The sequence below is a fragment of the Diplotaxodon limnothrissa genome, linkage group LG3, assembly GCF_057381915.1.
Source record: "Diplotaxodon limnothrissa isolate DT_005_m linkage group LG3, D_limnothrissa_male_GT1.1, whole genome shotgun sequence".
In the NCBI taxonomy this organism is placed as follows: Eukaryota; Metazoa; Chordata; class Actinopteri; order Cichliformes; family Cichlidae; genus Diplotaxodon; species Diplotaxodon limnothrissa.
Window position 1 is genome coordinate 19,938,014 of NC_140598.1, and position 16,004 is coordinate 19,954,017.

The 16,004-nt window shown below is 44.4% G+C and overlaps 1 protein-coding gene across 4 annotated transcripts in view; it reads right to left on the reverse strand.

The window, feature by feature from the left end:
- Window positions 1-3,815: 3,815 nt before the first annotated feature.
- The window catches only part of LOC146634818 (butyrophilin-like protein 2), a 70,256-nt gene continuing 58,067 nt past the window's right edge, over window positions 3,816-16,004 (reverse strand). The window contains exons 1-7 of one of the 4 annotated variants that reach the window (XM_085378943.1): window positions 13,633-13,759; window positions 13,152-13,499; window positions 11,349-11,447; window positions 10,895-11,007; window positions 6,618-6,831; window positions 4,269-4,595; window positions 3,816-4,188 (exon numbers count right to left, since the gene is read on the reverse strand). In XM_085378943.1, the coding sequence (XP_085235069.1) occupies window positions 4,097-4,188; window positions 4,269-4,595; window positions 6,618-6,831; window positions 10,895-11,007; window positions 11,349-11,447; window positions 13,152-13,499; window positions 13,633-13,669 (1,230 nt within the window). In that variant the 5' untranslated portion in view covers window positions 13,670-13,759 and the 3' untranslated portion in view covers window positions 3,816-4,096. Of the gene's footprint in view, window positions 4,189-4,268; window positions 4,596-6,617; window positions 6,945-10,692; window positions 11,008-11,348; window positions 11,456-13,150; window positions 13,500-13,632; window positions 13,760-16,004 lie in introns of those variants that run through there. The other 3 variants (XM_085378934.1, XM_085378926.1, XM_085378917.1) reach the window with 3 other exon arrangements.

A 16,004-nucleotide genomic window follows, 5' to 3' on the forward strand; every position in this document is an offset into this window, starting at 1 on the left:
CACGGCGCCAGCTGCTCAAGCCAGAGGCTGGAGCCGACCAAAACAACACCCTGATAACGACTGTGTGATGACAATTCTTCCCATCCCATGAAGGACACCTGGGTTGGCTGGCAGACTGTTTACTTAGCCTGATAGGGCGAAGGACACTGTCTCAGCTGGACTCTGGACACGCACACATACACTTACACTGATAAGCACGCACTCATCCCCCTCCCTTCCAAACGCCTTCGATGCTTGTTTCCTGCAGGGGAGGACGGCGGGTCTGCGTGCCGCGCTGAAATGGTAGCGCTGTGCAGGACGACTGCTGTGTTCCTTCGGATTACCCCCCACCCCCCTATCCAACCCCTGTGGCTTGTCACGTGCTCTGATGTTGTGATGTGGACATTAATGTGCTCTCTGTGCAGAGGAGTTTTTTCTTTGTTTCCTGTTCTCATGCTGTCCTCCCATAGGTTGCCCAGCGTGTGAAGAGGTCTCTTTTTTTCCTCTTGTACTTTTCCCATTGTTGTGTAATTTTTCAGTGTTTTCTCTGCAACGCTGCCGATCTCCGACTGTATTCCCATGTGATGTTTTCGTTGTGTGTGTAAGTCGGGGGGGGGTCCTATTCCTCTGCGGGGCAACCTGCATATGGCCAATAAAGCATTCATTCAATTCAATTCAATTCAGTTCTTGATGATCGGCAATTTCAACCTGCATTTGGATGACCTTGGCTTTAGCATGGCCTCTGACTTTTCCATTTCAGACTCTTTTAATTTTAACCAGCATGTCTCTGGTCCCACTCACGTTCAAGGCCACACCTTGGACCTCGTGTTTTCTCTTGGCTTAGACATAACTGATCTCTGTGTTAAGGATGTACAGGTGAGTGACCATTCTTGTGTTATTTTTAACCTCAGCTTCCCTCAGGATACACCACCATCCAATCTCTTGTTCAATAAGCGGTTCATAAATCAGGATGTTTCCCTGAAGTTTTCTGATTTATTAGATCCTCATGTGATCAGAGGCTGCACTGATGCTGAAGTTGCTACACAGTGTTTAATAATCATTGTTTGGAGATATTAAATTCAGTGGCACCTTTAAAAACTTTCATGGCTTCCCCAAAAAGAGCTCATCCGTGGATAAATGATGACATAACGTAAGTCAAAAGACTCTGTAGGAAAGCAGAACTTGAAGTTCACAGGGTCAGCCTTAGAGAACTTTGGGTTTCTCTGCACGAAAACCTTTGACCTCTGTCCTCTATATCTGAGAGTGATGACTTTCTAAACTTCTTTGTGGATAAAGTTAATAATGTCCGTATGAGCATTGGTGCTCATGCGACCAGTCCGACAGTCTCGGTCGTTGTGTCCTTGGGCAAGACACTTCACCCGTTGCCTTCTGGTGGTGGTCAGAGGGCCTGGTGGCGCCAGTGTCCAGCAGCCTCGCCTCTGTCAGTGCGCCCCAGGGTGGCTGTGGCTACAATGTAGCTGCCATCACCAGTGTGTGGATGTGTGTGTGAATGGGTGGATGACTTAATGTGTGTAAAGCACTTTGGGGTCCTTAGGGACTAAGTAAAGCGTTATACAAATACAGGCCATTTACAACCAGCAGATGATGGAGGATCTTTGTCCCTCCATTCAAGTTCAGAGATGCTGAAGAACTCTGAAGCATTTTTGGAGCAGTGTGGAGGCCCAGCACTTTATTAAGACATGATCATTGTCTGAAATTTCATGTCTCATTAATCTGGAGATTTCCCTTTTATCTCTGCTCCTGACTGTAATTAAGAAGACATGTCACTTTGTTTCAAAAGCAGCTGCAGACAGCAGAGGGCAGTGCTGCTCTGTAAATCCAACCGAAAACGAGCTTAAAGAGTGCGTCTCAATTCAGGGGATGCATCTTTCGGACGTCGCATTTGAAGGCCGATTGTCGCTACCCGATCCGTACCGGAAACCTGATCCGTATCACGCATGCACAAATCTTACTCTTTGCCAGCATCGCAACATTTAATATACTGAATGACACGGTTAGTGCCCAGTTAGCTCCTAGCATTTCAGAATCAGAATCAGAATCAGAATACTTTATTGATCCCTGGGGGAAATTATTTTTTGTTACAGTGCTCCATTTTAAACCAACATAAACCAACATTAAGACAAGACAGACAATACGCTAACTAAGAATAGTACAATATAGTACAAGTCACTCATTAATAAATAGCTGGAAAAGGCAGAGTTTCTTGACAACTCTGCCTTCTTTTTGACTCCCCGGGACATTTAAACAATAGGTACCTCCGTATACAAACCAATTCATGCTTCTTCTCAACGGAGAGTTTCCCCTGATTGAACAACAGCGCCGTAAAATAGGAAGAAAAGTTAAACATGCATACACAAACACCAATTGTAATGATGCAAGTTCAGTTTACAATAGGGCTCATTTGCTCCGTCAGCAAGTGGCGGTGTCCTCGTACACCGGGGAGTAAACCGCCATTAAACGAAAAAGGAGAAGAAGAGAACATCTGCACATAATAATAATAACAATAATAATAATAACAATAATAATGTCTGTGAAGGTTCTCAGTAATAATAATGAATTGCATTTATATATATATATATAGTTCTTTTTGAGACCCTCAAAACACTGTACAATTCCACTATTCATTCACTCAATGCAAGCTAGAGTTGTAGCCACAGCTGCCCTAAGAGCAGACAGACAAAAGCTAGGCTGTCGTATCGCACCATCGGCCATCACCAGTAGGCGGTAGGTGAAGTGTCTTGCCCAAGGAGTAAAGAGTAAACTTTTAAAAGTAAGTACTGAATATTATGTTACTTATTTATGTGCAAATGTACCTAAATATCATACCTTTCCGAGTTACTTCAGCTTTATATTCCATCACGGACCCTCGGATCAGCTGACCAGCTGTTGGTTGTCCCAAAATCTAGGCTAAAACATAGAGGCGAATGAGCCTTTTCAATTATGGCCCCCAAACGCTGCCTTTAAATATTAGACAGGCATCTTCATTTCCTGTTTTTAAGTTGCTTTTGAAAACAAACCTTTTTTCGATAGCGTTCAGACTGGTGTGAGTTGATACGTTTATTATGTGTATTATTAGTGAGTGTCAGTGGTTTTATTAGTTTTACCTTTTTGTTTCTGCACAGCACTTTGGGCAAACCTTCTGTTTTTAAATGTGCTATATAAATACATTGGATTTGAAATGTTTAACCTCGTAGGACCTGGCATCCACGTATGTGGACATCACATTTTGGGTTGTCTAGACCAAAATACAAAATTTTGCTCTACTAGAACCTGATATTCACTTACAAGGACACCGCCACTGTAAAATTTTATATTTTTGTAAAATTAAAAATTCATGTCCTCATATGTGGATCTCATTATTCTCAGAAACACAAATCATGTAAAATAAAAAATCTGGTAATTCTTTCTTTTTACATTTATCAGGTCCCAGTCAGCCCAAATAGCAAAGAGAAATTAAAATACCTGCCATAAAAGAGTTTGGGTCATAGTGCATTAATAATGAAGAACAAACAAAACAGGAACCAAAACCTAGCTCAGACAATACAAAATTCAGAGGCACATACAAAACGACACGGTTCCTCGAAGGCTGCAGCCCCTGAATTGGGATACAGCCCATGTTTAGTCCCTTGGCAGGTCAGATGACTCAGTCCAACATATAAAGACACACAAAAATGTCCAGAGAAGCAAAGACAAATCCAAACAATCCATCATCCTGAGTCAAAGTGATCACAGGTCTGCTTTGTTGGAGATGAGCCGTCAAAGTGGAACATGTGGACTGTTCCTTAATACTACCACTGTAGGCCACGCCCCTCTGGTCATGTGATCATGTGGTTTGTAGGACGCTCCTCTTCCTCAGAGGATCCACCTGTGCTTCCTCTCCTCTCTCCTCCACCTGTTACAGTGAGGGAACGTCCTCCATGATGGAGGAGCTGCTGGAAAGTGCTGAGAGTTTCCTCCAGAGTGAGACCTCTGTCACAGTTCAGAGGATCTACGGCAGCAGAGACCTTCATGGACACTAAAAGTCTCAAACACACAACAACAACATCACACTGACTCCACTCTGACATCACTGATCAATAATCAAAGAACACACAGATCAAACTGATTGATCAGCCATCAGAGGAGTCGGATCAATGGAGCTGCTTCTGTTCCTGATGTCCCCTGTTTGATCCTGGACCTGAACTCTCCCTGCAGAGGAGACACAAGACAGTCAGAGACACACACACACACACACACACACACACACACACACACACACACACACAAACCTTTGACTTTAAGCTGCACAGTTTTCCCTCTGATCCAGATGTTCTTCCTGTAGACGCCACATCTGTATTCTCCACTGTCTCTCTCTGTGGGCTGTTTCAGGGTCAGACTGAGGTCTCCAGTTTTCAGCAGGTCTTCATTTATTGCCGTTCGGTCTCTGTAATCCTGGAGCTGTTCTTCAGGCTGGTCAGAGCCGTTCTCATACACGAGAAGCTTGTGGTATGAACTCACCTCCCACCACTCCACTTTAGCATCTCCAGGCAGGTTTTGTGTGGTGTTGAAGGGCAGCTGGACAGACTCCACCCCCTCCTCCACCTCCACCTGACACACTGAGAGGACAACAAACACAACATGAGCTGTACAAAGTGTGATTGGTGTTCAGAGCATCATGTGACTCTTGTTCTGCACTAAATGAAGCGATGGAGTGGCGCCTCCTTCAGGCAGAGAAACAGCTCATGGAGAGAAATAATTATTAGAGCAAAAACAAGAGTGGAGCTGCAAATAAGGCCGAGAGGAACGCTGCAGAAAACTGTTCATGTGTGAATTCATCACTTCATAGATTTCTTTGAGCACTAAAATCAGAGCTGCTTCTATTTCTAATATGACAGCTGTACATTAGAGCTGCAACACTTTAAATGTGAGCCATAAAAACATGATGCTCTACAAGTGCATTCAGCTCTGACACTGTCACATCATGAAGGAGACGTGGAAATCACTTTGTTACACAAATCAAAGTCAAATCAGTTCTATTGATGGAATATTGTGTGATCAATAGACTGATCAGTTTCTAATCTGTCATCGATCAGCTGGAAATCCAGCATGTCAAACAGACAGGCAGCAGATTAGGACCAAACACAAACACATGGAGACTTTTTCTTCACAGCAGTTGCAGGTAAACTGCAGCAACAATGCGACTCAGATGTTTTAGCGAGCAAAGCGGCTGATGTGGAGTGAAGCCACGTTAATGACAACGTGTACAACCATTGGAGATGTGAGCAGGACAGACGGAACAACTGACGGAAAAAGTGTCTTTAAATTGTGTTGATAGGCCACGTAAAAGCAGAGTTATGATAAAAATATATGCAATGTTTGTTTGTTTTTCCTGAATAATATTGTTGTTTATTCACTGTGGGAAGAAACGTTAAAAACTGTGTTTTATATGGAAAGCACTCTAAAGCACTCCGCCTGTGAGCAAAAACAAAACCAAAAAAAACCCCCACCCTTTCTATCGGTGGAAAAATGTACCACGTCGACCAATCAAACAATGATATGGCAACGTGGCGTTTAGCTGATTAGGAAGGGGGAAGTTTTAGGAGTGACAGCGGTGTTTTGAGGTGTGAGAGATTTGCGATGTTTAGTGTAAATCCTGTGTAGTTAAAGTGTAGTGTAGTCAATAGTCTTGTTGTGTGAGGCAGAGGTTTATAAAAAGAAGAAAAAGAAAGTTGTGCTTTCAAAATTGGAGTTCAAGTTATTTTTACTTCCAATAGTGTTAACATGCTACACAGGTCATGTAAAAGTTGGGCTAAAGCACTTAATTAAAAGTTATCTAACATAAATGTAAATGCTGTAATTTGATTATTTTAATAAACCATGTAACTTGGATGGATTCAATGCTGGCGTGACCACAGTGCACACGTCTAAATGGTAAATGGCCTGTATTTGTATAGCGCTTTACTAGTCCTTAAGGACCCCAAAGTGCTTTACACACATTAAGTCATCCACCCATTCACACACACATTCACACACTGGTGATGGCAGCTACATTGTAGCCACAGCCACCCTGGGGCGCACTGACAGAGGCGAGGCTGCCGGACACTGGCCCTCTGACCACCACCAGTAGGCATCGGGTGAAGTGTCTTGCCCAAGGACACAACGACCGGGACTGTCCAAGCCGGGGCTCGAACCGGCAACCTTCCGATTACAAGGCGAACTCTTCATCCAGCCACAAAGACCCCATGGGCTCCTCTGGATCATCACACTCAGCATTTTCACAATAAAAGCCTCGTATTTATGGCTGCTCCACCCTGACATGTGACAACATCCAAATGACAGGATCAAAGTGTTTGAATGATCTCAGCAGCTTTAAAACTATTGATATTTATACATTTACACTGATTTGGACTAAACTAACAAAACGTTTGATCATTTCAACTCCATTTTAACAGTTTTCTAAGTCTATTCATTTAAACCCACAGTTTTATGAATAGACTGACATTTTTGGATTTTAGATAAAAAGGAAATCAGAGAATTAATATTATTTGAATGAACTGAAAATAGGCTGAAACTAAAAGCTTTTAGAGAATAAACGCCCACATGACCTCGGATCTTTGCCCTGTATCTATAGCACTGACCTCTGACTTTCAGCTCCACCTTTCTCTTCAGCAGGACGTTTCCCTCCCTGCTGTAGACGGTGCAGGTGTAGGTGTAGTTGTCCCTCTCTGTGGGGTGTTTCAGGGTCAGACTGAGGTCTCCAGTTTTCAGCAGGTCTTCATTCATCTTCGTTCGGTCTCTGTAAACCTGGTGCTGTTCTTCATGCTGGTCAGGGTCGTTCTCATACACGTGGACCTTTGTGTATGAACTGATCTTCCACTCCACTTTAGCGTCTTCAGGCAGGTGAAGTGTGGTGTTGAAGGGCAGCTGGACAGACTCCACCCCTGAATCCACCTCCACCTGGGGGACTGAGAGGACAACAAAGCACAACATGAGCTTGGATGGAGACATTTGTGTTGACTCTAACAGGCTGAATGCTGCTGCTTCACTGGGAGCTCACTGTTAGATAGAAAGTGGTCAGTGTGAAGAGGAGACGCAGCAGAAAGATGAAGACTGACAGGAAGAAAGCAGTGAACAGACTGTTGGAGCTGCTGTTAGTGGGACAGGACTTTATTCAGTCTCTGAGGACCAGATTTGACTTGATGAAGCAGAGAAACACAGTCTGAGTGTTTCTGTCACACTCACTTCATCACACAGCTCAGTTTGACAACATGTGGAAGAATTTGATAGAAGCCTTCCTTTAGTAAAAGCACCAAGAAAACACCATGAAAACACCTCACTATCAATTCAATTCAATTCAATTTTATTTATATAGCGCCAAATCACAACAAAAGTCGCCTCACGGCGCTTCATAGATACAGAGAAAAACCCAACAATCATATGACCCCCTATGAGCAAGCACTTTGGCGACAGTGGGAAGGAAAAACTCCCTTTTAACAGGAAGAAACCTCCGGCAGAACCAGGCTCAGGGAGGGGCGGGGCCATCTGCTGCGACCGGTTGGGGTGAGAGAAGGAAGACAAGATAAAGACATGCTGTGGAAGAGAGACAGAGATTAATGACAGATATGATTCAATGCAGAGAGGTCTGTTAACACATAGTGAGTGAGAAAGGTGACTGGAAAGGAAAAACTCAATGCATCATGGGAATCCCCGTCAGCCTACGTCTATTGCAGCATAACTAAGGGAGGATTCAGGGTCACCTGGTCCAGCCCTAACTATATGCTTTAGCAAAAAGGAAAGTTTTAAGCCTAATCTTAAAAGTAGAGATAGTGTCTGTCTCCTGAATCCAAACTGGAAGCTGGTTCCACAGAAGAGGGGCCTGAAAACTGAAGGCTCTCCCTCCCATTCTACTTTTAAATACTCTAGGAACAACAAGTAGGCCTGCAGAGCGAGAGCGAAGTGCTCTAATAGGGTGATATGGTACTACAAGGTCATTAAGATAAGATGGGGCCTGATTATTTAAGACCTTGTATGTGAGGAGCAGGATTTTGAATTCAATTCTGGATTTAACAGGAAGCCAATGAAGGGAAGCCAATACAGGAGAAATATGCTCTCTCTTTCTAGTCCCTGTCAGGACTCTTGCTGCAGCATTTTGGATTAGCTGAAGGCTTTTCAGTGAGTTTTTTGGACATCCTGATAATAATGAATTACAGTCGTCCAGCCTGGAAGTAATAAATGCATGAACTAGTTTTTCAGCATCACTCTGAGACAGGATATTTCTAATTTTAGAGATGTTGCGCAAATGGAAGAAAGCAGTCTTACATATTTGTTTAATATGTGCGTTGAAGGACATGTCCTGGTCAAAAATGACTCCAAGGTTCCTCACAGCGTTACTGGAGGCCAAGGTAATGCCATCCAGAGTAAGAATCTGGTTAGATACCATATTTCCAAGATTTTCAGGGCCGAGTACAATAACCTCAGTTTTATCTGAATTAAGAAGCAGAAAGTTAGCGGCCATCCAGGTCTTTATGTCTTTAAGACATTCCTGCAGTTTAACTAATTGGTGTGTGTTATCTGGCTTCATGGACAGATAGAGCTGGGTGTCATCAGCATATGCTTATGCTATGTCTTCTAATGATACTGCCTAAGGGAAGCATGTATAACTACACTACACTACACACAAAACTGCAGTACTGGCAAATTGTACATAAAGTATGAAAAGTCAAAGTACTTATTGTGCAGAAAAATGTTCCCATCATTGTCTGTGGATCAATATTACTGCTGCACATGTTTAAGGCTGAGCTCATTTCAAATCCTTTCTATTGTGTTGAATCTGCAGTAATGCATCATATTCTATAAAATCATATGTTTGTAGTGGCTGTCCTGTGAGGACCACGTCTCTCTAAACAAACAGCTGTTAATGAGCTCACAAACACAGGCCTACAGCTGGATTTGAAAAAGTCCATTCAATAGAAAATCAACAGTCACAGCTGGATTCAAAGGCATGAGCTCTGCCCCACATCGCAAAATTGGGATAGCCCAGATCTGGCCCACACAAGGTGCACATGGCCCACATATCGCAAAGAATGACGGCCTTTTGGTGGCCCAGATCTGGTTTGCCAGATGTCAGCCTAATGTGTCCTTTAATCAAGCCATGTAATAACAACATGTGACTGAAAATGCAAAAGTAACATGACAAAACTCCTTTCAGACAGTGAATGACTGACTCTTATATACCACTTTTCTAGTCTCTCGGATTACTCAAAGTTCTTTGTACAACATGCCACAATAACCCAACCACACTCTTTCTCTAAACTGAGTGCTTCCTAACTACATTCATACACATTTACACTCTTGGCATGCAGACTAGAGGAGCCACGGAACGAACCACTAACCTTCCGATCAGTACGTGATTTGCTCTACCTCCTGAGCGACAGCCTCCCAGTGGTAAACATGAGTGAACCGTCACTAGGTTTTGGATAAAGTGTACACTCACAAACCTGTCAAACCTTCATTTGAAATGTTGGCTACCATAGCAGTATAGTATTGCAACATGGCATTTGGATCTTCTGACTAAAATAGGAAAATAGGAACATAAATAGAGCCATTATTGCCAGACCTGGCCCACGTCTGGTTGACATACACCCTGCCATGACACCAGTCCATCAGAAGTGCCAGCTTGATTCTGAATCCAGGGAAGACCTGTTTTCTATGGGCCTGGGCCACATAAACCAAACCACAATCAAGCCAGATATAGCATGCCAGATCTGGATAACATACGTCTTATCGTGCCAGAAGTCAGCCAGCAGTGCTGACTTTATACCAGACCTCCATGCTATGTGGGGTGTGAAGCGGTTACCTGTCAGTATCTACAGGGGGATTCAAACTGCTGCTTTTCAAATGCAGAGCAACAAACTGTTTGAACTGATCCAACTTTATTAACACAGACAAAGATTTGTGCATCAGCTGCTGTTTGCTGCTATAGATATAATCCAGCTGATGTGGAGAACTACATGTGACACTGTGATGCAGCCATGAATCTGACTGATTTCTTTCCATTTTCAAAGGTTGATGCATCAGTTAAAGTCCTTAAAAAGCTCAGAAATAAAGAGAAAGGTTGGTTAAAGCAAAGAGAGGCACTGGCAGCATTTAAGACACTAAACAAGAGAAACAGATCAGAGAACATCAGACTGAATAAGTGGAATAAAGTGAAACAGAACTAACGCTCCCTAAGAATGGAGCTGTCAGAGGAAGAGAGCAGCAAACTGAAAGTCTCTGTTAGCTGCAGAGCTCTGAAACTTCACACAGCTTTGGATGATAACATGGAGAAAGGATGTGGAGATGTTCACACTTCTGCTAGAAATCATCTTCTAGTTATTGTGACTCAGATGTGACTGATTATAGATGAGGACCAAAGAAGGTTGTTACTGAGATTTGAGCTGACTTAGCTTAGCCTGTGTTTCAGCCACATGCTAAACAAACACATGTTCAGAAACTAGAAGATGTTACCTTTCAGATGAAGTCTCACACATGAACTTTGCTCCTACAGTTCATCTGCTGAAGCTTTTACATTTGGGAGGAAATCAAATAAAAACCAAAACAGCCACAAACATCAGACATGCTAACACTGTGACATTATTGGATGGAGCCCACTGAGACTGAACCACCATCATGAGTCTGACCTTTTGACCTTTAACCTGGATCTACAGCACTGACCTCTGACAGTGAGCACCACTTTTTTCTTCAGCAGGATATTTCCATTCCTGCTGTAGACAGTGCAGGTGTAGGTGTCTTCATCTGTGGGGTATTTCAGGGTCAGACTGAGGTCTCCAGGTAAGGTTCTCTTCATCTTTGCTAGGCCTTGATAATTCTTGTCCTGTTCTTCAAGCTGGTCAGAGCCATTCTTATACACGTGGACCTTCCTGTTGTTTGTGTCCTTCCACTCCACTTTAGCATCTTTAGGCAAGCAAACTGTGGTTTTGCAGATAAGCTGGACAGACTCCACCCCTGAATCCACCTCCACCTTGTATACTGAGAGGACAGCAGTACAACATGAGTTAATAGTTAATATTGATCTTCTCATAGCCTCCTCACAGTAAACCTATTCCTGTGCTTCAACTTAATTCAGCATTCGATTCCATGGTAAAATTGTCATTGCCAAGCAGATGATAGATAGATTTAGTGACGATGAAAGATGACACCAATCAGTTATTTAAACTAGAGGCTTTTCCTAAAGGCAGGTCTGAATGAACCGATTTTCTCCTAATACCTCCAGACAAAGCTGATGGTATTGTAATTGACTTTAAAAACCTCAGGAACATGGTGATTGATTAACCATCTGCATTATCGGTGGTGTGGTAGGAGACACTCACCTGACATGAAATACTGTCGGAAATAAAATAAAAGACCTCCAGAAACCACAAGAAGAACCAGGAGAACCAGGAGAACTTTGGCCCAGGATGGAAACCATTCTGTGGAGAAACACAAGGAACAACATGACCTCCACCTTGCTACCCTCCGCGAATCGCTGCCTTATCGTGGTGCAGGGATTTGTGTGTCTCAGGGATCCCAGGGGCTATTTGTCCGGGGGTGTTTGACCCCTAGCAGGGTCTCCCATGGGAAGTTCCTGGGTTAGGGACCAGTTGAAGAGATATTCAGAAGCCCTTTATGAGGAAACTATTGAGGCAATAGTTAAACTAGCCTAAGATAGGGTTACCAGGGCCCCACCTTGGAGCCAGGACCGGGGAGGGTGTCCAAGGGCGAGCGTCTGCCCATGCCCCCTTCTCAGGCTGTGCCCGGTTGGACCCCATGGAGGTCCAGCCTGAAGAGGGGACATGGGCCCATCCTCCTGCGGGCCACTACCAACAGGAGGCGTTGTAGGGGTTGGTTGCATTGTGTGTCATGTGGCAGCCAGAAACAGAGGCCCTGGTGGACTGATCTCCGGCTACCAAGACTGACAATTGGGACATGGAATGTCACCTTTCTGGTGGGGCATGATTGGGAGGAACGGGCTCCCTGATCTGAACCAGAGTGGTGCTCTTTTATTGGACTTCTGTGCAAACCACAGTTTAGCCATTGCGTTCACCATGCTCTAGGCTGCAGGTCGATGAACGATTTTGTAATCATATCAGCAGACCTGCAGTCATATGTTTTAGACACTCAGGTAAAGAGAGGGGCTGAGCTGTCAACTTTTCACCACCTAGTGGTGAGTTGGATCAGGTGACGGGGCAGGACACTGGACAGACGCAGCACGCCCAAACGTATAGTGAGGGTGCGCTCGGAACACCTAGCAGAGGACCCAGTCTGCAACACCTACAACCCACACTTCCGGCAGAACTTCAACAGCATTCGGAGTCCGAATGGACCATATTTCAGCACCTCCATTGCTGAAGCTGCTGCACTGAGCTGCGGCCTCAAGGTGGTTGGTGCCTGTTGTCGTGGTAACCCCCAAACCAAATGGTGGACACCAGAGGTGATGGGAGCCACCAGGCTGAAGAAGAAGTTTTTTTGAATTTTTATGAAGGGGACCGGAGGTGTCTTCCAACCATTGCTACTGGCCATTGGATCCCTATACAACCGTTACAGGAGCTTGGTCTATATAGCTGGCAATAAGTTGGACTCGTTTTTGGTGGATGATGGCAGCTCCGCCAGGGCTGCCCTTTGTCACCGATTCTGTTCATAATTTTTATGGCCAAGTGGCGTAAAGCTTTGACTTAGGTGGTCTCAGAATGTCATCTCTGCTTTTCGCAGATGATGTGGTTCTGTTGGCTTCGTTGGGTGATGGCCTCCAGCTTGTACTGGAACTGTGAAGCGGAGGAGGATCAGCACCTCCAAATCTGAGGCCATGGTCCTCAGCCAGAAAAGTGTGGAGAGCCCACTCCGGGTCAGGGACGAGTTCCTGCCCCAAGTGTTAAGTGTCTCGGGCCTTGTTCACGAGTGATGGGAGAAGAGATCAACAGACAGATTGGTGCTGCAGCTGCAGTGATGAGGATGCTGAATGAATGGATGGATGGACAACGTGACCTTTGACTTCTGACTGAATGAAATTCATGCATTTAATGAATAGGGCTATACTTCAGTCAAAGACTCAACTGCTTTTATTCTGACAGTGTTAAAATAATAAAGGTTTATCTAAGTGATGTCAGATGAATCTACAGCAGGTGTTTGTTGCTTACCTTTGACCTCCAACTGTACATCTGTCACTGTCCTTTGTCCTCCTGTCCTCTTGTCTCTGACGGAGCAGGTGTAGGTGGCGCTGTCAGACAGTTGGAGGTTGGTCAGGTTCAGGCTGAGGTCTCCAGTTTCCAGAGCGTCAGTCTTCATGGATGTTCGGCCACTGTAAAGCTGGTTTTGATCTTTCAGTTCATCTCCTTGAAGCTGGCGCTGGTGGACGGTGGGAGGACTGAGGTCGGAGCGACTCCACACCACGGAGGGGTCAGTCAGATCAAAAGTGTCAAACTGACAGAGCAGGATGAATGAGTCCCCCTCATACAGCTCCACAGCATCTGAGGCATGCTGGGAAACTGAGGACACACAGACAGAGACTCCATGTGTCACTTTGAAGTTAAAGATCAAGCTGCTGCACTTCAACACATTAAAGAGAGAGAGATGAAAGAAAAGCTGATGATGAGAGCAGAGAGAGGAAGGTGTACTTACCGTGCAGGAGGATCACAAACACCACAAACATCTTCATGTTCCTGTCAAACTCAGAGACTCTTTAAAAGCCCTTCAGGACATCAGCTCACAGCAGCTTCACTTTCCTCTGCTGATCATCTACTGACACTCTCACACTGCTTCACTGTCACAGCTCAGAGTTCAGCTTCACACTTTGTTAAAGCACATCTGTGGAATGAAGTCCGGCCGGCCACAGATCACTTCTGAGGAAAGAGGAGGACGTTCAGCCTCCTCGTAGTGTGACTGCTCCAGGTTCACAGCGACACACAGAAAGCTCTACACTCACATGACCGTCATTTACAACCAGCCCAGAGCAACTTTATGAATCGAGCACAATAAAACTGAAACTTGAAGCTTTGGTGCTTCACTGAGTTTATGTTAGCATGGATGCTACACACTGCACACACCAACATGAAGCTTCACTCTGTGCTGTACATCAGTGTTTGTGGGGATTAATGTGTTGATTTCAGCCTGAGCCAGAACCTTTTTATGACACGTCACAGACTCCTGTGAGTTTTTGTGGAAACACTAAACACACCTTTGACCTCCACCAACACAAACAGCTGCACTAAGAAACAAACAGCGCCTGATATATATGGATGTGATTAATCTGAGAGACCATTATTGTTTCAAAGACCAACAAAACTCAGTGAAACTGTGTGTTTGCACAAAGGCTGAAATGTACATGTGTGTTATTATTTCAGATTCTTGCACTGAGCTCTAAATCTGTCATTAAAGTGTTCACATGTAAACCAGGCTGTTTGTATCACTGCACACTTTACTCAGAAACACATGCAGACACATTCTTCTGCAAATGAAAGAAGGAAACAGAAGTGGTGCTTTATGTTTATCTCAGCTCTACAATCAGGAACGACAAAGAAATAAAGGACAAAGGATCCCAGCAGGAAGAAGAAATGATTAACTACACATGAAATCAAACACTGTGAACTCTGGACTCTGACTTCAGATCAGAAACAGATGAAGGTTTTATGACAGAAATGAAACTGTGGCGGGGTGTGGTCAGGGGAAGAGGACGAACCAAAACGACATACACAATCACGCCTCACCAACTGTTAATAAAAGTGACCTGATACCTGATACCTGACACCTATTGAACCCGGTTCTTTTATTCTTCTAACTCTTAAAACTTACATTTTAACTACTGATTTTATCTATTGTTCTGATTTTATCTGTTTTGATTTTTTTTTTTTTTACATACTGTTTTGTTTGTTTGTTTGTTATTTAATTAGTTTGTTTGTTTGCTTGTTTTAATCAATTTTAAATCATGCTTTTTATTTGTTTTTGTTTCTAATGTCTCTGTAAAGCACTTTGAACCACCTTGTTGTTGAATTGTGCTATACAAATAAACTTGCCTTGCCTTGCCCTAACTGGACAGAGAAGACGCGACTCAGTGTGGTCAAAGCTTTTCAATCATTCTTTTTATTTATTCATTTCCGGAAAAGGAGATGTGCACGCTGCTAAGCATCTGCAGATCTGAAGCATTACAGGCCAGATGTGTATAATATAGTCTGCTCCCTCCTCGGAACCATAGGTAGATATCTTCAGCACTCAGGCTCACCCAAGCCCAAACTTCTCGTTGAGAAATGGGTGTCAAATGCATTTAGGGACCAGTTGATCCAATCCATAATTCCTCTTTTAGGTTTTAGAGAACAGACTGTGAGAGACAAGTGACTGACAAGGACATAAGCAGGGAAGATGAGGGAGAGGAGAAAAAGTGCGTCCGCCTCCTCCGAGAGCCAAAGCTAACTGTTCATGAGTCCAACAGCAAAGGGAAAGATACTGTTCTTACTGTTCTGGTGCGAATGGACCGGAGCCTCCTGCCTGAGGGGAGCAGGTCAAACAGACTGTGTCCAGGGTGAGAAGGGTCAACTGAGATCCGAGCTGCACGCCTCAGTGTCCTGGAGGTGTACAGGTCCTGCAGAGATGGGAGTCTGCAGCCAAACACCTTCTCAGCAGAGCGCACAACACGCTGCAGTCTTTGTTTGTCCCTGATAGTGGCTCCAGCGTACCACACGGTGATGGAGGAGGTGAGGATGGACTCGATGATTGCGGTGTAGAACTGCATCATCGTCCGTGTTGGCAGGTTGAATTTCTTCAGCTGCCTCAGGAAGTACATCCTCTGCTGGGCTTTCTTAATGACGGAGGTGATGGTGGGCTCCCACTTCAGGTCCTGGGTGATGGTGGTACCCAGGAAGCGGAATGAGTCCACAGAGGTGATGGGGGTGTCAGTCAGGATGATGGGGGGGAGTGGGGCTGTGTGCTTCCTGAAGTCCACAATAATCTCCACTGTCTTCTGGGCATTCAGCACCAGGTTGTTGTGGCTGCACCAGGAC